At 46.6% G+C, this 21597-nt stretch overlaps 1 protein-coding gene across 3 annotated transcripts in view; it reads right to left on the bottom strand.

The window, feature by feature from the left end:
* The window catches only part of STAT3 (signal transducer and activator of transcription 3), a 133812-nt gene that overhangs the window by 9310 nt on the left and 102905 nt on the right, over positions 1 to 21597 (bottom strand). For all 3 annotated transcript variants that reach the window (XM_088442455.1, XM_088442453.1, XM_088442456.1), the window contains 7 exons: positions 21380 to 21473; positions 18186 to 18233; positions 16506 to 16589; positions 9220 to 9318; positions 7363 to 7498; positions 7220 to 7272; positions 7029 to 7123 (listed from right to left, as the gene is read on the bottom strand). In XM_088442455.1, the coding sequence (XP_088298581.1) occupies positions 7029 to 7123; positions 7220 to 7272; positions 7363 to 7498; positions 9220 to 9318; positions 16506 to 16589; positions 18186 to 18233; positions 21380 to 21473 (609 nt within the window). The remainder of the gene's footprint in view (positions 1 to 7028; positions 7124 to 7219; positions 7273 to 7362; positions 7499 to 9219; positions 9319 to 16505; positions 16590 to 18185; positions 18234 to 21379; positions 21474 to 21597) is intronic.

Genomic DNA, 21597 nt, shown 5'->3' with positions numbered 1-21597 from the left:
GGTCCACAGGGTTGACCTTGGGGATGTCCCAAAGCAGTACAACTAAGGGCGGGGACGCTCCTGTGCTGAAAGGAGTACCCGGCGCCCAAAGGATGCATCCTGAGAGGCAAAGGTGTCAAACGCATAGAACCTCAAAAACGTTTGAATTGAAGACCAAGTGGCCGCCCTACACAGCTGAACAGCAGAAGCGCCACGTCTAGCAGCCCAAGAGGGACCCACAGAACGAGTGGAATGAGCCTTAACAGAGGCTGGCACAGGTAAGCCCTCCTGTGCATAAGCCTCACAAATAACGGAACGAAGCCAACGGGCTAACGTTTGTTTGTTGGCAGGCCAACCCCTCTTGTGAAAACCAAAGAGGATAAACAAGGAATCAGACTTCCTAACCGAAGCCGTCCGGTCTACATAAATTCTAAGCGCCCGGACCACATCTAAGGAAGTCTCACCAGCTGAAAGATCAGGGGACTGAAAAGCTGGCACAACAAGTTCCTGATTAATATGGAACTTCGAGACCACTTTGGGCAAAAACTCAGGACGAGTGCGGAGCACCGCTCTGTCCTGGTGAAAAATTAGGAAAGGAGGGCGACAGGAAAGCGCCCCCAATTCAGACACCCTCCTGGCCGAAGCAATTGCCAGGAGAAAAACCGTCTTAAATGTCAGCCACTTGAGCTCCACCGCCTCAAGAGGCTCAAACGGAGGACCCTGCAGGACCCGTAGCACCACCGCCAAGTCCCAAGGAGCCACCGGAGGCACAAAGGGAGGCTGGATCCTGATAACACCTTGGAAAAAGGTGTGAACGTCTGGTAGTATTGCAATCCGCCGTTGAAACCACACGGACAAGGCGGACACATGAACCTTCAGAGATGCAAGGCGTAAGCCGAGATCCAATCCTGACTGAAGAAATTCCAAGATCCTAGAAACTCGGAACACCTGAGGATCATAAAGTCTGGACTCACACCACTGAAAGTAAGTGTGCCACACTCTGTGATAAATCCGTGCTGAAGCAGGCTTGCGTGCCCTGAGCATCGTACCAATAACCGAACTGGAGAAGCCCCGAGACCTCAAGACGGCTGTCTCAAGAGCCACGCCGTCAAAGACAGCCGACCCAGATCCGGGTAAAGGCAGGGCCCCTGAGACAACAGGTCCCGACGTTGAGGAAGAAGGTACGGAACGTCGATGGAGAGGCTCCTCAGATCGGAGTACCAAGGACGTCTGGGCCAGGCCGGAGCTACCAGCACGAGCATGCCGCCGTCCTGCTTGAATTTCCGCAGAACCCGAGGAAGCAGGGATATCGGAGGAAACAGATACGCCAGGTGAAACGTCCATGTCAGCGACAGCGCGTCCACCAGACTTGCACCTGCGTCTCTTGTCCTTGACCCGTAAACGGGCAACTTGTGATTGTGACGGGAGGCCATCAAGTCCAGCTCCGGCAGTCCCCACCTGTCCACGAGTAGCTGAAACACCTCTGGGTGAAGCGACCATTCCCCGGGATGCACGTCGTGACGGCTGAGGAAGTCCGCCTCCCAATTGAGGACTCCGGGGATGAAGACCGCCGAGATCACTGGAATGTGACCCTCCGCCCAAGACAGGATACGAGACACCTCCGACATCGCTGCCTGACTGCGAGTTCCGCCTTGGTGATTGATATACGCCACCGTGGTGGCGTTGTCGGACTGCACCTGTACCGCCCTTCCGTGAAGAGCGGGGCCGGACGACTGCAGGGCCTTGTATACTGCCCGCAGTTCCAGGATGTTGATGGGGAGAAGTGCTTCTTCCGCTGACCAACGACCCTGAAGCGACAAAGAGCCGGTCACTGCCCCCCAACCCCGGAGACTGGCATCCGTCGTGAGCAGGACCCAGTCCGGGACCCAAAATGGGCGCCCCTCGACCAGATGAGCTGTCTGAAGCCACCAAGCCAAAGATAGCCGAACGTCCGGAGACAACACCAGCACCTGAGAGCGGATCCGGTGAGGTAACCCGTTCCATTCTGATAGAATCAGCCCCTGCAGGGGCCGGGAATGGAACTGGGCAAATTCCACCATGTCGAATGTCGACACCATGGACCCCAGAACTCTCATAGCCGAATGGACCGACAGGCGGCAACGGCTCAGGCAACTGCGTATCCGCAGCTGTAGTGAGGCGACCTTCTCCGGAGTCAGGAAGATCCTTTGCTGACGCGAATCCAGCAGGGCTCCCAAATGAACCATCCGCTGTGATGGAATCAGGGAGGACTTTTTCCAATTTATCAACCACCCGTGTGCTTGCAGGCAAGCGATCGTCAGGTGGAGATGTTGAAGCAGTACCTCCGGGGAGCTCGCCAGCAACAGGAGGTCGTCCAGGTACGGCAGCAGCCGTACATTCTGGTTCCGAAGATGTGCGGCCATGACCGCCATAATCTTCGTGAACACCCTCGGTGCCGTGGAGAGACCAAAGGGTAGCGCCCGGAACTGATAGTGGTGTTGAAGGATAGCGAACCTCAGATACCGCTGGTGTGAAGATGCTATCGGAACATGGAGGTAGGCGTCCTGGATGTCCAGGGACACCATGTAATCCCCCGGTTCCATCGCCAGAATGATGGAACGTAACGTTTCCATCCTGAACTTGGGAACTCTGAGGAATTTGTTCAGAGACTTCAAGTTGAGGATAGGGCGATGAGAACCATTGGGTTTCTGCACCAGAAACAGAGACGAATAATACCCCGTCCCTCGTTGTGATAGAGGAACGGGAACAATGACCCCTGCTTTCAGCAAGGACTCTATAGCCTCCTGAACCTGTAACGCCTTGGTCTTGTCCTGAGAAGGACTTGTGCAGAAAAACTGGTGGGGTGGTCTGTGCCGAAAAGACAGGGCGTACCCCTGGGAGACCACTTCTCGAACCCAGGCATCCGTGGTGGTATTGTGCCAGCACTGGGCAAATAGAAGAAGTCGGCCTCCCACTCTGAGGTCCCCCAGAGGGAGGCCCGTCCCATCAGGCCGCAGGTTTATCTTCCTGCTTGGAAGAAGGGCGCCGAGCACTCCAGGCTTGCTTCTTGGGTTTAGAGGCCGTCTTACTCGCAGACTGTCTCGGGAAGGACTGACCTTTCGCCTTACCCTGAACCCGAAAGGAACGAAAAGCCGAACTCCGAACCTTAGCAGGCAGTGCCGCCGAAGGGAGGAAGGCCGACTTGGATTTAGCCAGGGTGTCCACTATTTTGTCCAAGTCCGGACCAAATAGTAATTCCCCATTGAAAGGTAAGGCCTCCAGACCTTTCTTTGAATCAGAGTCCGCTCTCCAGGACCGCAACCATAAGGATCGGCGGGCAGACACCGCTGCAGCCGATACCCGCGAGGTCAGCAGACTAGCATCTAAAGAAGCTTCTCCAATGTAAGAAGCGGCGTCCCTCATTTGTCCCAACAACGCCCGCTGGACATCCGGAGCGTCGTCCGGGAAGGTATCTTCCAATGCATTGGCCCACCCCTCAATGGCCTTGGCCACCCAGGAAATGGCCATGGACGGTCGGGCCACCGCCCCGGAGAGGGAGTACATAGACTTTAAGCAAGTCTCAACTTTCCTGTCCGTGGGATCCTTCAGCGAGGATATCGACGGTAATGGTAAGGTGGCGCCCCGAGTTAAACGGGTGACATGGGAATCCACCGCCGGTGGAGTTTCCCATTTTTTACAATGTGCCTCAGGGAAGGGGTAATTAGAAGCCAACCGCTTCTGAGGAAGGAATCTCTTACTGGGCGCCTGCCAAGCTACCGCCATATGATCCGTCAACTGATCAGACAGGGGAAACACCGCAGAAGCCACCTTAGTTTTTTTGAAACTAGGAAACTTCGACCTAGGAACCGGTGCCTCATCCTCTATAAGAAGAATAGCTCGCACCGCCCTAACTAGTGCTCGCACATTAATGGACGACTTGGTATCCATTTCCTGGACCGAGGCGTCCGAGTCAGTGTCATCAGGGACCTCCCCATCATCTGAGGAACCCTCTGAGTCCGATACCTGAGCAGCCCGTGCCATGAGTGGGCGTTTAGAAATCCTAGAAGGCATGTCAGTCTGCAACATTGACTGAAAAGCCGAGGAAGCGGCCGCCAAATTTTGCACGGAGTTGGAGAGCACATCCACCCATGGTGGAGGCGTCGCCATAGGGGCCTGAAAAGGTACCACAGGCTGCTGCGGCACAGGGGAAGCCTGTATATACATAGGCAACCCCCCAAAGGGACCAACTGATTGAGACCCAGGAGGACTCCGCAATAACTGCGGGACACCCGGGGAATGGGGGATGGTCGGCTGGGGCACCGCCCTAGTAGGGAGAGCAGTCGGGACCGACAGACGGTCCGCAATAGACACCAGCACTTGAGAAAACATCGCCCACGGTGGTTCCTGCGCCAGAGAAGGTCTGGATGGGCCAGGAGCCACCTGGCATCGACTACACAGGCCATCCTGTGACAAATCCTCCCTATCTACTCCTGCAGAACAGCGTCCGCAGGAGGCCAACACCGGAGCCACTGAGCGCTCAACCTCCTCGTCTGACATGACAGAATATATTATATATCTGGCACCAGGGTAGAAGTAAAACGCACTCACCGGTGTGCTGAACAACAGCCCACAATATGGCACTGAGTAGCACACAACTGTATGTGACGGACCTCACAAATACGTGATCTATATAAGTGAGGTCAGTAGAAACGCCCCTCCCCCACACACCTGCAGGGCTTGTAGGAGAAGTAAAGGGATAGGTATAAGCTGACAGTAAGCGGAAAATAAGCACAGACAGGCAGCACTAGCAAAAAGTCACATACCATGCAGGAAGATATACTCACTGCACCTTTACACTACAATCAACCTGCCCAGATTCAGTGTCTGGGAGGGCTATAGTGCTGTGTACGCTGTCCTTAATCAGGGGAGAGGTACACAGGGGGACCGGTCCGCGTGCTCCCTGAGATCTGCGCTGCCACTGGGAAAATGGCCGCTGGAGACCTCAGAGGAGGAGTGGCCGAGGAATCTGCAGCTCAGCGACGCCAGACTGCGTGCTGAAAGGCGCGCTGAGCTGAGGGGAGGAGCCGCTGACAGGGAAGGCTTCCTCCCCTGGCTGGCCATTAACCCCAGGGATGCTGGCTTCCCGCTTGCCGGTTATCCCTGGTGGTCTAGTGGTCCCACGGGTTATGGGGGGGGCCCGCCGCCACTGCCAGCAGCCTCCGGTCTGTCCCCCGGACCGGAGGCTAAAGGACTGCATTTAAGGCATTCCGCGCGCCGCCGCTAGCCAGCGACGCGCGGCTTACCTGAATCCCCGGCGACTCCGGCAGCAGTCCTGGGAGGTAGACAGAGTCCGGCTAGTACGGACTCTGCCCTCCCGCCGCGATCCCCAGATCAGTACTGGCGTCGCGGCGCCAGTCGGGGATCAGAGCGGCAGCGTGGGCGTCTGTACAGACAGCCCTTCGCTGCCGTCTGTAGTAAAAATAGATTAAAAATAAATAAAATTTAACTTAAAATAAAAGCTTTTGGGGGCTGCTCCTGCAGCCCCCCTGCGCGGTGACCGACTCCGGCCGGGCACCAGCTTACACTGGGGTGCCTGTGGCTCGGGGGCGGGGTATAGAGGAGGACCCAAGTGCATCCTGGGAGCTAAAAGCTTAACTGTGTGGTGCCCATGGATCCTGTTCCAGCTATAACCCCAAGGTCAACCCTGTGGACCCCCTATGGACCCTGAAGTAGAAAGTCACTTACAATGCATATGCAATTTAGTTGCAATGGGCTTTGAATCAACTACTCAAATCACGAGGCTTGGTAGGATATAGAGCACTGTATACCTGACCCAGGGGAGAGGTATACAGGGAGACTGACAAAACCTCCTTAGACCAAATAGCTTCAGCAGAGCACAGATAGTGGACTGTGAGTGTCTCATATGCATGAAGAGGGTAGGAGGAGCAACCCAGACGTGGGAAAAACCTTTGATGGATCTGCGTCTGTGTCGGAGCTGCCGGGGGAGAGTCTACCTCCCCTAAGCTGCATCAACCGGCTGGGTACACTGGCCTCATGGCAGCAGATAAATCTACTGCCGATCCTCGGCGTCAGACAATAAGGTCCCGGGGTGGTCTAGTAGGGGAGCGGACAGGTCGGGGCCCTCACTGCAACGGCTTCCAATGCGTCTCCAGCACCGGAAGAGAGGACTGTAGAGAGCGGCTCCCATAGGAATCGTCTTACCCGACATGTCTGTGCGTCCGGTTGCAGTACGGGTCCCAAGAGTCGTCGCTAGCAAGCTCGGCTGTGAGCAGCCGAAATCACCGGAGACGTTACTGACGTTGCAGCACCGGCAGAGGTAGACTGAGTCGCCATGCAGGAGTCTTAAGACGCTCAGCACTGATAGTTCTATGAAATTGAAATAAAACATAAAATTAAAGCTTGGAACTACCTGAGCAGTCCCCGTTATAAAGGTGCGTCTGAATCCTGCAGCACCAAACGAAAAACTGAATGCCTGTGGCTGGGGTATATGTGGAGGAGGACCAGGGCATTCTGGGAGCTAAAAGCTTTTTGACTGTTTGGTGCCTGGATCACTCCAACCACATACCCCAAGGTAGTTCCTGTGGACCCTATGGAACCTAAAGAAGAAATAACACAAATGGGCTGCCAAGAGCTACCCAGGTAAAAAAGGATTGCTGCTGGTCGTAATGGTACCGACTTCCAGTGCTAACATTAGGAAATGTAAACTAGTAGCGCAGATTCTTTGAACCGATATCTTCAGCTGTCTTCATTTGACATTATGCTGACTGTTTTGAATCCACCAGTTTTGGTTTGGCATCAAGAATTACACAGCAGCAGAGGACAGTGCTGGAATATCATTGTGCTATATAGGAGTGTTGCTAGTTGTCAATGATACCTAGCCACAAAACTAAAATTCATAATTTACAGGAGCCTAAAACACAACAATTTGGTGGGGAATTGTAGTAGAAGATTTATCAGTCAAGTTAGATGAACACTAATAAAAAATGGCAAATAGTGGCTCATAAGCAAGATCAGAACTATCCACTCTGCTCACCAGGGCATACACTCACCCTTCATTCCACAGTGCAAGAATGTATTTTTTCACAAGATCAATGATATTGTCCAGCCAGACCCAGAAGGAAAACCCTTTCCCAGCCATATTTTCCTGTTGGGGAAAAAAAAAAAAAACAATCATTTATGAGGCAGTTCCTTTGTATGCAATGTCCAAGAAATAGACAGAAAAAAAAAAAAAAGTCATTACTTTGCAGAACTTGGCCCATGTGATTTGACAGCCTGAGTAGTTAACTCCTGGACCTAAAGGTAAATTAGAGGGCAGAGATATAATTAGGGATAACTGCATAATTTATTACTTTCACAGTGTTGTAGAGTTTAAAGAGAACTTACCTAGAAGTTTTTCAGCCAATGTGGTTAGCTGCTCAATGCTTAGGCCACGTTTTGTGGTGGAGGAGAACTGCCAGCTTAGAACCTCAGCCACCTGATCCCACGTGCCAATGGGAGGCTTGGTGAAAAAGTTGACATTCTGGAGGCAAAAGAAAATGAACATTCCCTATCAGCACTATAATACAGTTCACAGACTGTGCCCCCATTAAAAGGGATGTCCTGCTTAATCCACATTACCAAAAACTTTGTTAATCATCATCAATTTTTCTGCTAATTCTAGGAGGGAGGGCTTTTGCTCTTCACTTTTAAGGCCTAATTGCTAAAATAGATAGTTTTCACACTCAGTAAACATGCTCTGAATTTATTAATTACCAACAGAGCAAACAAATATATTGAACCATAGCAGCCAAATATATGCTTTACTTGACCAATGTACTCAAAGCCATATCTAATTAGTTGCCAATTTCTTGTATGTTATTAAACAAAGCTATACATTCAAATTCATAAAAGAGAAGAATATATTTTGACATGGACAAATTCTTTAGTGTGCGCAAGTGGGGCATTGCGTATGCACTAATTATCCCAAGAGGAGGAAGCTGTACTGTTATGGATAGTATCAGTGGAGTAATATAAGCTACATAATTATAGAGAAAGGAATACACCTGTATGAAGCTGGCCATCTGAACAATGCTAACCAGGTATTGTTCCACATATCTTGCAACTTTGTGCTATATGCACAGTGTATTAGAAATAACTAGCTACATGCCACCCAGTTCTTGCTCAGTTTGAAGTGAAACTGCCCAAAACACAAAGCAGTGGCATTATGAAGTCTCAATTGTCAGCTTCATTGCACAGATGCAATTGCCAAACACTCCATTACCATTTTCACAGATTCATAGGGGCAAATTTACTAAGATGGGAGTTCTATTTAAGAAGTGGTTGCCCATAGCAACCAATCAGATTCCAGGTATTATCTTCTAGAAGGTGCTAGATAAATCAGAAATAGAATCTGATTGGTTGCTATGCCGTTTTTGCGTGGTTTGGATTAGAATAGGGCGAATATCGAGGGTGTGCACGATAAGTTTCTGCATCAGGGAGGTGAGAGCTGAAATGGGCGAAAAGTTACCTGTTTGGGCGCCCAAACAGCACTTTTCGCGATTGTGCCCGGCACTTTGGTCGTGGGTAGCCATTTTACGCGGCTTAACCCGACCACTTTGGGTGCGATCAGCACGAAAAACAGCAACAATTGAATAGCGTCCCTCGATCTCCAGGGAGATCGGGCGCGCTATAACAATTGAATACCGCCCTAAGAGGGAAGAGTGTAACAAGATGGGTTGACTGGGAAAGAGTATGTGTGTGATGGGAGGAGCAGAGTAGCGAGCCATGAGAAGAGATAAGCTTTAACAGAAGAGCCTTAAGGGCTCGTTCGTAGGTTTAGAGAAGGGAGGCATGGAGAAATCTTGGAAGTGGGAGTGAGAGAACGTGACCAGAGCAGTGATGAAGTAGTAGTCAGTGAAGAGCAGAGAGGGCAGGAGTATTGACGGGAATGAGTATGGAGTTAAACAATTGAGGGTAAGGAATTTAAACTGTATTCTGTGGGGACTGGAAGCCCATATGCATATCTTGTGAGAGTAGGGTAATCTCATGGACAAGGCTGCAGTGGAAAATTGAAGCCAATGATTTAATTCACTGAAGGATAAAAAAAAAAAAAAAAAAAAAAGATACGGTTGAGCATAGGACACTGGGGAGTACATGAAAGCCCAAGCTTGAGCTTCAGAATTTATTTGTGCGTAACTGGAGAACGAGTATCCTTAACTGTAACAATGAGATACTATGAGAATTATAACAAAGTGACCTTACCTTTGGGTTGTTGGTAAGCATGTTGTACCACAGTATAGATGCCCAAGCATTGGGCATCTGACAGATGTTGGATATCACAACAACTGGTAACGAATGAGTCTGCAGATGAAAGAAAAAAAAAAAATGACATGTTTCACCACTACAACCATCACCTCTGCTGGATAGTCAGTTGTCACTAGCTACATGACAATGTCAAACCTACAGCACAATTTCACCTTCGGGCAAGTCTAAGGAGACTTCCGCAGTTACAAGTATCATCTTGCTGGTAATGTAGTCAGGTCGAAATGCAGACCGTCGGCTTCCCAACTGTGAATTCCCAGCATGGGACTAATGATAGTCTAAATACCTAGGCCTATCATCAGGCCCACGCCGAAATTCAGGCGCCCGGCATATTGAACATAGGTAAGCCTGGACTGTGTGTGTGTGTTAGTGTGTGTTAGTGTGTGTTAGTTATAGGGACTACCGGGGGGGAGGTTAGGTTTACACACCCCTGGGGGGAGGTTGGGTACCCCTCAGGGAGGGTTAGGGTTGGGTGGAAGAGGGATAAGATACTTACCAGGCGCTGTTGGGATCTTCATCTGCTGACTGAACACTCATTAGGGGGGAGGGGGGGTGGAGATGTATCAAGCCATTTTAAAGAATGTAGAAGTTGCCCACAGCAACAAATCAGCTTCAAGGTAGCACTTATCCAGTACATTCTATAAACTAGTAGGTAGGAGCCGATTGGTTGCTAGAGGAAACTTCTCACCGTAACTCTCATTTTCTAAAGTGTGTAGAACTTACCTTTTGTTAACTCTTTCTTCAGAGTCCATAGGGTCTACAGGGAAACCTTGGGGTGTAGGTGATGGATCTGGAATCCGGCCACCACACAGTTAAAAGCTTTCAGCTCTTAGGATACACTAGGTCCACTCTCCCTATACCCTGCCCCCGAGCCACCTCAGTTCGTACTAAGCCAAAGGCCGGAGGAGGATACGAGAAAAGGAAGACTGGTACACTCAAATCACATTCTCACAAAAAGGGGATAGAAAACCAGTGACCAGCAACATAGCCCATATGAAGCCAGGCGCGTCAGGGCGGGTGCCCTGTGGACCCTATGGACTTCAAAGTTAACAAAAAGGTAACTTCTTACAATAACATTTTCTTCTTCAGGGTCCATAGGGCTCCACAGGGAGACCTTGGGTATGTCCCACAGCAGTCCTATTAAGGGTGGGGATGCTTCTGCGCGGAGAGGAGAATCCGGCGCCCAAAGGAAACATCCTGAGAGGTGAATTTATCAAATGCATAGAACCTTAGAAAGGTCTGGACAGAAGACCACGTGGTCGCCTTACTCACCTGAACAGCCGAGGCGCCATGGCGAGCTGCCCATGAGGGGCCCACAGACCGTGGAATGAGCATTAACAGAAGCCGGAACAGGAAGGCCAGCCTGCGTGTAGGTCCCTGAAATAGTCATACGAAGCCATTTAGCTATTGTTTATTGGCTGGCCATCCTTTCTTCTGAAATCCTTAGAGTACAAATAAGGAATCTGATTTTCGTAGGGACCTGGTACGGTCCACATAAATCCTGAGGGCGCGGACCACATCCAAAGAGGCCTCACCTACTGAAGTCCGGTGAGTGAAAGACCGAGACTATAATTTCCTCATTAATGTGGAAACTAGAAACAACTTTAGGAAGGAACCCAGGGCAAGTGCAAAGGACAGCCCTGTCCTGGTGAAATATCAAAAGGGAGAGCAACAGGAAAGCGCCCTCAGCTCTGAAACTCTCCTGACGGATGCAACTGCCAGAACAAAAAGAGTCTTGGCTGTTAACCACTCCATTGAATCTAGTGGTTGAAACGCAGGAGTGCCCGAAAAACTACCGCTAAATCCCAAGGAGCCACTGAGGGGACAAAGGGAGGTTGAATCCAGAATACACCCTGGAGGAAGGCGTGGATATCCGGAAGCGGAGCAAGTCTCTTTCTACGAGGCCAGGTGGAGGCCGAGGTCCAATCTTGGAGAGGCCAGGACTCTGGATATCCGAAACACCTGAGGGTCGTAATTTCTTGGACGACACAATTGGAAATATGTATGCCACACTCTGTGGTAGATCCTAGCAGAAGCAGGCTCTAAGCATCGTGTTGACGACAGAGAGAGAAATTCCTTTGGACCTTAGAAGGGATGTCTCAAGAGCCACGCCGTCAAAGACAGACGATCCAGGGTCTGGTAAAGGCAAGGACCCTGAGACAACAGGTCTGGACATTGAGGCAATAGGAACGGAGTGTCGATGGAGAAATTCAGAAGATCTGAGTACCAATGACGCCTGGGCCAGGCTGGAGCCACCAGCAGGACAGTGCCTCCATCTTGCTTAAACTTTCAAATAAACAGGTACGCAAACTGGAAGGTACACTTTACTGACAGAGCGTCCACTGAGGTTGCCTCGGCATCTCTTGTTCTGGACCAGTACACTGGTAATTTGTGATTGTGTGGGGAGGCCATGAGGTCCCACCTCTGGGAGGCCCAATTTGCCCACTAGGAGTTGAAACACCTCTTGGTGAAGAGACCATTACCCTGGATGCACGTAGTGGCGGCTGAGGAAGTATGCTTCCCAATTGAGAACTCCCGGAATGAACACTGCCGATATGGCCGGGAGGTGACACTCTGCCCATGTCAGAATTCGTGACACTTCTGTCATTGCTGCCCGACAGAGTGCCTCCTTGCTGGTTGATGTAAGCTACTGTGGTGGCATTGTCAGACTGAACCTGCTCGGGTTTTCCGTGAAGTATGGGTTTGGCCATCTTGAGGGTCCAGTACACGGCCCGAAATTCCAATATGTTGATTGGCAGTGTTGCTTCGACTGCTGTTCAACGACCCTGAAAAGTGTGCGGACTGGTCACTGCTCCCCAGCCCCGGAGACTGGCGTCCGTTGCTAGGAGTAACCAAATGGAGTGACCCTTTGTTAGATGAACCGTCAGTAGCAGCCATTATTTGGTGAGTACTTTCCAATCTACTAACCATCTGCACGAATAGTGTTCAAGTACCCTGACACTGCACTTTCATTTTGAGGTATCCATGTTATAAAAGAAGGAGGGAAGAAACACGCAGACTTCCTGCTTACAAGGACAATTGGATTACAGTTGTCAATGCGTGTATCTCACCACCTACTGAACACACTGCCCAAAGTTATTGTCCACCTGCTGTAAGAACACAGAGTTGCTACATATTTCACCATAAGAATACACTGCCAAAAGTTATTGCTAAGCTGATATAGGACTGAAGTGCAAGTCCAAAATGCATTGTTAAGGAATATCCAGCCCACAGTTATTGCCCACCTGATACACAGCTTACTAGGACTTATTCACAATTATAAGGATGCTTTAATGATAGATCATCACATAGATTAGGACGTGATTAGAACACTCATTTAAGTATCACTAAGAGGAAAGGCGCCCTGAGCTGAGGGGAACGGCCGCTTGAAATGGGGAAGTTGTCTCCCCTTGCTGATTTTTTAACCCCCCCAGGACACTGGTTCCCGCACCCATGGTCCCTGGTGGTCTAGTGGATCGCGGTGGCTAGAACCTGCGTCCACACTCAGCCACCGCCGGTCTGTGCCCTGAGACCAGAGGTATCAACTGCCTTAATGCGTGGGTCACCGCGAGCCGGCTATCAGCCTCACTTGTCCCCCTTAGTATCCGGCTGCAGTCTGGATCCTCCACGGGGGTGTAGGCTAACGCTGACCCCCGGAATGCCCGGCGAGATCTACAGTTCAGTACTGGCATCGCGGTACCGGAGGAGTGACAGAGCAGAAGCGCAGACATCCCACGGACAGTCTGCTGCTGTGCGCTCTAAAATTGTAAAAGTAAAACAAAGAAATCATAAAAGTAAAGCTTAAGGGCTATCTATGCAGCCCCCTGCGTAATGGTGACAGACTCCTGCCGGGCACCAACGAAAACTGAGGTGCCTCTGGCTCGGGGGCTGGGTATAGGGAGAGTGGACCTAGTGCATCCTGTGAGCTGAAAGCTTTTAATAGCGTGGTGCCCGGATTGCAGTTTCATCACATCACAGTTTCATCACATACACCCCAAGGTCTCCCTGTGGAGCCCTATGGACCCTGATGAAGAAAGCTTGATACATCTCCCCCTAGATGAAGCAGCAATGCATTCCTATGTATATTGGTTGAGATACTCCATACGGATTCATAGGGGTAGATAATTTACTAAAGCTTCTAAAAATGCAAAGTGGTGGTGTTGCCAATAGCATCCATTCTATCATTTCTCTACTGCATCCTAGAAAACGATAGACAGACTCTGATTCGTTGCTATGGGTAACATCACCAATTTAAATTTTTAGATTCTTTGGTAAATCTACCCCACAATGTTCAGTAAACAGTGTCTATTAAGTACTCTAAACCGGTTCTGCCAAGACATTACATGTACAATTCACATTGGGAAAGAGATATTTCATTTTGCTCATGAATGTGATGTCTAATATAGGTTATAGTAATAAACCCCTTCAGATGCTTGGATACTACATTGTTATACACATCCGTACACACAATTTTTAAAACACATTTTCACATCTGTGTGGGATGAGGACTATACCAACAAATAAGCTTGGGGAGAAAAGACAGGAAGCTTAAATTAAAGACTCAATAGCAAGACTAATGGCATTTTACTTAGAATGCAGAATTCTTCTTTACCTGTTGTACAGTTCAAGTGCCTGTCAGATGCCCAATTTCTAGGTATCTGATGTCTGCTGACCAACAACTGAAAGGTAACATTACAATCTCGGCCCATAATGCATGGCATATGCTTGTTTTTATCCAATGTGCAGTGGGAAACAAATTGACAGAATAGGCTGCGACTCAGTCTAAAGTAGTTGTTAGGGTGCCCAAACCACCGTCAGGGCACCCAAAAAAAGGGCTTTGGACACATTTTTTCTCGCACCTTAGGAGGCTGCGAGAAGATATGTCCCCCCCCCACAGCTTTAGCGTTCGAACAGAGAAACACTTGAATTGCTCATTCAGGCGCCTATTCATAGAAGCCCACCAGGAGGCGTCTATAATAATTGAATTGCGAGATTTTGCTACGGTGGTTGTGGCCAATCTAGGCTCTTTTCAAATTTACTGCTTCCAAGTAAACCCCTAGCCCAGTGGTTCCCAAACTGTGCGCCGTGGCACCCAGGGGTGCCTCCGGACACTTGCAGGGGTGCATCAGGTTGGTGGTTCAGCACCAAATCAAATTATTTGTGTTTAATGTAATGTAAATATGTGGGTAAACAGAGGCTCTAACCTGTCCACCACATAACTGAACCTAATGGTGCGTACACACAGTCAGATTTAAAAGGACGATAAGAATGATATCGATATATCATTACCGATCATATCGTCCTGTTTTTGGGCCCCCCAAACGATGGTCAATGAGCGGGCACGGATGGTCGATATTGATATCGCCCATCGCCCATGCATGCTGGCCAACCTGGTCGATATCGACCAGGTTAGCTGGTTACTATAGTAGCCAGCGATAGTCGATCATATTGTTATAGTTGTTTGGGGGTTGGTGCATGTGCTGGATGTTCGATATCGAACATCCAGCACATGGAGCGATCAGAAATCGTTGTCTGATTGTCCTTCGTGTGTACGGAGCTTAAGGATGACAGGTAAGCACAATTTACTTCACTTTACTAAATTTTTTCTGAATTTCTCAACAACAAATGTTTGGTTTAGGGGTGCCTTGAAAACAATACTGATACTCTAGGGTGCCGTGGTTCAAAAAAAGTTTGGGAACCTCTGCCCTAGCCTCTACAATATAGTTTCTAAATGGTAACCTTGAGTGCAGTAGCTCACCATATTGATAGTATGATTCATTACATTTCTCTATTTTCAACAGTAAACTACCATATGAAAGTCTACTTTTCACCTCACAGTAGAAACAGCAAGTGAGCTGGAAGTGGAGCAGAGTGTGCCAATGGTTGGGCTACAAATAGAATAATGACTGAATCTATAAAATGGCTGCACATAGGTGACAGATGCATTTTCATTAAGGGAGCTGGACAAAGAACCACACCAAAGACTGTAATAAATTCCAAAAATAGCTTAACATTTTTAATTACTTATGTTAGTGAACCTACTACATGATTTTTCAGAAACATTTTTACGTGCACCTTTTGACTGTACGATTAAAAAAAAAAAAAAAAAAATCCCTTGCCAAGAATAGGGAACAATGAGATAATGTTAGAATTAGCGCACCCACTGTAACTGTACCTTTGGGTGATTGGTCAGCATGTTGTACCAGAGGATAGAGGCCCAAGAAATGGGCACCAGACAAGTTGGCAGGTATCACTAGAAAAGGTAATGTTTGAATGTGCATAGTATAAAAATATATTCATAATCACACCATTGAGGCTTCAGTAACAGTCCTTTCTCCTCAACTCACTGAACAATACAAGACATAGATAGATGATACATTGTGGTGAAGGTTAAAGTTTTATATAACAAGTTATCTAAACTAATGTCACAGAAAAATAACAAACCCAAAGCTGTTATCTAGTTACATGAAGTCAGGACACACAACACCATCATTACAAAAAAAAAAAAGAAAACCCTAAAGTGCTAGGTTTATTACTGTCACACACATTTAGCAATAACTGAATTCTTGGGACAAAACATTTTTGGAGCTTATTTATACATAAATGTAAAATCAGTTTTCATTCTCAATTGTCATTGGTAACAAATACAGTACACACTGTACCATTAATGCAAACACATCCATTCTCCACAATTAAAATGCAAGCATCTGATTCATTTGTCTCTGGTTTTGTGTAGGATATTCAATAAAAGGTCATTTTACTCCCGGTCAGTCAGTGATCTATAAAACAGGATGTGGTCAATATCCCGTCCGTGGGGATTCCGGCGGTCAGAATGGCGGCACTGGAATCCCGACACCTGTCAGAATCCAGACGTCGGCATCCCGATGGTAAGTAGCAGGGTTAGGAGGTGGGTTATCGTTGGGGGTTAGGCACGAATGGGGAGGGTTAGGTTCAGGCACCGGGGAGGGAGGGTTAGGGCAGGGATGGGGTGGGGATTTGGATACCGTCCGACAGGTGTCAGTATCCTAAACCTGTCAGGATGCAGACGTCAAGATTCTTACCGTCAGGATCCAGAGCTTCAGCATCCCGTACCCATCACATATAACAGCAGTTTACACAGATACAGGAAGCTCACACTTGCTGCTTGTACAAGTAGTGATCTGCCTACAGATCTTCGCTGGATACATAAGATTTATGGCGATTTAGTTTTATAGTGAATTTCATACCTCCAGATCAATTTTCAAGCCTTGGTGATAAACTTCAGTCTCAAACGTGATTAGGTGAAGTTCTTCAGTAACAATAAGGGATGCCTACGGAAACATTTTTATTATTTAATGTTAACATGGCTAATTGAAAATGTCCTTGTGTAATAGTGCTTAGCACAGGCAAAGTGTAAGCCAGAGAAAAGTTATGCTCTTTGCATAGATTGCATTCTCAATTTATCAGGTACAATGTATATTACACATGCCGACACAATGTGCAATTCCAACACCCTTAATGCAGGAGCAGTGGTACAAATGTGTACATATACACAAGCAATTGGTCTGGCATTCCCAGCTCCCAATTTACTGTGCCCAATGCCCTGATGAGTGTGACCAAGGCCATGGAAACACTAACAAAGTCAATAAAGCGGCACTCAGGCTTAAATGAAGTCTCTCAAATAGGAATAGCAATCCAATGTTTCAACACCAACATACATATGTATACAGTGCCTTGCAAAAGTATTCACCCCCCTTTGCATTTTTCATGTTTTGTTGCCTCACAACCTGGAATTAAAATGGATTGTTTGAAGGTGTGCATCATTTCATTCACAGAACATGCCTACAACTGTGAAGTTGTGGGTTTTTTTTATATTGTGAATCAAACAACATTTAGGACACCATAACAGAAAGCTTCAGCATGCATAACTATTCACCCCCCTAAAGGCAGGACTTTGTTGAGCCACCTTTTGCGGCAATTACAGCTGCAAGTCGCTTTGGATAAGTCTCTATGAGCTTGCCACATCTTGCCCCTGGAATTTTTGCCCATTCCTCAAGGCAAAACTGCTCCAGCTCCTTCATGTTGGATGGTTTCCGCTTGTGAACAGCAATCTTCAAGTCTGACCACAGATTCTCAATTGGATTGAGATCTGGGCTTTGACTAGGCCATTCCAACACATTTAAATGTTTCCCCTTAAACCACTCGAGTGTTGCTTTAGCAGTATGCTTCAGGTCATTGTCCTGCTGGAAGGTGAACCTCCGTCCCAGTCTCAAATCATAGGCAGACTGAAACAGGTTTTGCTCAAGAATATCCCTGTATTTAGCACCATCCATCTTTCCCTCGACTCAAATCAGTTTCCCAGTCCCTGCTGCTGAAAAACATTCCCACAGCATGATGCTGTCACCACCATGTTTCACTGTGGGGATGGATTTCTTGGGGTGATGGGAAGTGTTGTGTTTGCGCTAGACATAGCGTTTCCTTGGTGGCCGAAAAGTTCAATTTTAGTCTCATCTGACCAGAGCACCTTCCTCCATACATTTCGGGAGTCGCCCACATGCCTTTTGGCAAACTCAAATTGTGTTTTTTTTTTATTGCTAAGTAGTGGCTTTTTTCTGGCCACTCTTCCATAAAGCCCAGCTCTATGGTGTACAGCTTATTGTGGTCACATGCACAGATACACTTTTGTGTAGATCCATCACATAAAATTCAGATAAAAAATAAATAAATTACAGGTTGTAATGTAACAAAAAAGGTAAAAAGCCAAGGGGGAGGGTGAATACTTTAGTAAGGCACTGTAGATATGTGCACTAATATTATATATATATATATATATATATATATATATATATACACATATACACACACATACATACATACATACACACACACACACTAGAAAGTAAGTATATGCAGGTAGTTATACTCACATCACAATTAGCTCTTCCACCATTGCCACAACGCTGCTCCCTGAGAGTCTGACAAAGAGCAAACATGAGAGGTGAAGTGAAGGTTTATAGAAAGGGGGTGTTCTTTAAAAGCCATCTCACATCTTCTTTTCACTGTCATATACAATGTCTGCCCCATATAGATGTTTGTCACAAGACACTGGAAACACCCAACTGCCCCTTCCCGGTAAAAATTCCTTAATAAAACCTGGTACCTGTCAACCATGTAGAAAATACCAGCATACTTAAAAATTAAATCCTACAAAAATATGAAATCCTTAGGTTATTACCTCACTTACAAAAATGCATCTACTAACAGGAGCCCTCTCCAAGGCTTTTCATATCTTCTTTAGCCATCTGTAGATATTAACTTAACCAACACTAGTCCCATTTAGCTACATAGCAAATATAATAAAGTTTTGCCTATGTTCTACATATCAGTTTTAACTATAGGATTACACCATTAACAGTCCTGTTTTTGTATACTGTCTTGATCACATGCCTCTATTGACATTATTACTTTGGACACTGACTACTAGGGGTAAATTTACTAAAGTGAGAGTTTTTAGAAGTGAGCTTTAAAAGTGATTTTGCCCATAGCAACAAATCAGATTCTAGCTATTATCTTCTAGAAGGTGCTAGTTAAATGTTAAGTAGAATCTGATTGGTTGCTATGGGCAACATCACTTTTAAAACTCGCTTCTAAAATCTCTCACTTTAGTAATTTTACCCCCTACTGTTCTACTTTATTTTAAAATACAAATTAAGATTTTTTTTTTTTTTTAAATGTCTAAACTCTTCTCCCTCTATAACTTATTTTCTAACTAGGCTCTGAAGAGCAAGGAGGAACCCAATGATCGTGAAGAAAAAAAAGAACATTTTCCAATAATAATGGTTTTAGCCAAAAAAAGGAGAACAAGGAGCATAGACAAACAGATAGGTGTCCAGAGTCACCCAAAGGTCACAGAGAAAAGGTTTTCATGCAAAAACAACATGTCCCAACCATGCTCCTACATGAGAGTATGGAAGAGAATTGTGCAACACTCCATCTTAAAGAAGCATTTTTAGATTCAAAATGTTGAATCCTAAAAACTTGGTAACCGTGTGCTCAGCTAAGGCCATGTACCATGCTGCTCACCGAGCTGGCACAGTGCAGCGTCACATCTTCAGGAAGAAGCTGAACTGCCTCGGTGTAAGCACCCTACATTAAACAAGTAATCTACCTGGTCATGTTCTGCTTAGATGCATGTGAATCTCTCTTGAGGACATCATAAAAGGACAAAAGTGGTTATCTATCCTACGTACTTCACAGGCCCAATCATAAGCTGTTAAAAGTACTACCATGGTCTAAGGCTGGATTCACTATGTGCTGATTTAAGTGAATCTTAGAGAAAACATGTGCACTGAAAGAAAAGGTTTAGCCCAAAGAAGAGTTTTGCTGTCTTCATTACTTAGATATGGAGATATACAACGCAGAGCCCCTACTTCCCAAACTATAGCTGTAGCGACAGCTAGAAAAAGGTGTCCTTCCATGTAATCATCCAAAGGTTCAGAAGAAGGAATGCTACAAGGCTGTCAACTTAATACTGAGAGCCCAAGGGGCTCCCATTCACGGTTACAGGACTTTTTCTGGGCTGCAACCACTTTGTAGAATGCACTCGCTCAACAAGACTTATTCTAGCCTGCAAACCTTCAAGTGTTCCATGAAAACTCACCTCATCAGACAATCTTAAATTCCAGAATCACCCAAATGAGCTACACTACCCAATTACCTCCCATCTACAAAACTTACACATGTGGTCTTTCAACACACAACCCACTGACCAACATCAATGTGTGACTTGATCGAATAGCTCATTACAAACATTTGCAACCTGGCTGTTCCAATTTGCAATATGTAGCACGAATTCTCATGAATCAAATTCCTATTTCTCTATAGATTGTAAGCCTGCAAGCAGGGCCCTCTTAACGCTGTGTTATTAACCATTTTTATTTTATTACTGCTTTGTTTCCAAATGTAAAAGCACAATTGAATATGCTGCCGCAATCGAAATAAAGGTTAATATTAAATAAGCAATTGGGGAAATTTCTTGTTGGTTCAGATTTCAGCCCTATCCATTTCTTTCAGAGACCCAAGATCAAGCCACGTCTCTGTTGCAAAAACAGTAGGAGACGTGCCAATAGAAAAAAAAGTAGCAATCCCTATCCTTTCACACCAGGAGATGCAAATTTTCCAAACACAATGATAAGTTTTGCCTGAAAAGGACTTTCTAGTCATCTGCCATCAGAGAAACCTTAATCCAAAAGAATCATAGCTTCAAAGCAAGCCACGCTAAATTCAGATGATTAAAAGAACCCTAACTAAACAGGTCTACCTGAATCATACAAACACCCTTCCTTTTCTCTTCTTCAGGAATAATAAAGCATTGCAACGAGAGGGAAGAGTTAAATCTGACAATTCTAATAGACTAGGTCTCTACCAACAATGCCTTTGGATCCCCTGTCCTCAAGTAGAAGCATTCCATATTTATACGATCTGCTGAAGGACTTCCGGGTGAAGGGTCACAGGGTACAAGGAATAACTGCTTGGAAAGTATGCTTCCCAATTTTCTACCCCTACATCTCCAGAGCTGGAACATTCCACTCCCCCGAACAGCTCGCACGAAATCCTCTAGTCTCCTATAACCTATTGGAATCCTTACTTTGATAAGAATATAGGGAGTCTGATAAGTGCAGCAGGAGTCTGCCTCCAGTTAAACTGCAGAAGTGTCAGATTCCAACATCCTTTCCAGCAAGAGAAACCCATACAACAAGGTCCCGACCTAACTTTACCATGCATTTTGATTAAGCCAGCTTGTCTGGTGAGACAGAAGTGAAGCCCAAAAAACACCTGTCCCTGCGCCACAGACAGCGAGGCGTTGCTTCCCAAGGTACTCGCTGTCCCTGCTCATCCCTGGGAAAATGCAGAAAGTTCAGTGCCACGTAATACCCTTAGCAGGAAACTGCCAAAATGTGTCAATACTTGTATGATAAAGCCTACAATAAGCTCTTCACAGTATTTATATTTACTAAATCATCTCCTGGAAGGTGCTTCTATCCTCTTCTCATTATTTCAAAGAAACGAAAGTTGCAAACATTGTTTAACCCTTTACTAAAATTAGTATACACAATCTTACCAAGTGTTTGAATTCAGCAGATAAGCTGCCATTATTAGATTCCTCCATATTCATCACCTTTGTGTTTGTACCAAGGATATTAAACTTGCGTGACCTGAAAGAAGTATAGGTTATATTAAGCTGTACACAAAACTCTCTCAAAATGCTGTGGAAATTAGCAGGAGTAGGAATTCACTAATGGAATGTGTTATATCGTTACACACTCCCTTAATTTGCAT

This window comes from Taudactylus pleione, unplaced genomic scaffold (genome assembly GCF_031769625.1).
Source record: "Taudactylus pleione unplaced genomic scaffold, aTauple2 ptg000018l, whole genome shotgun sequence".
NCBI lineage: Eukaryota > Metazoa > Chordata > Amphibia > Anura > Myobatrachidae > Taudactylus > Taudactylus pleione.
Note: the sequence above shows the minus strand (reverse complement) of the source record. Positions and strands in the feature narration are given on the sequence as shown.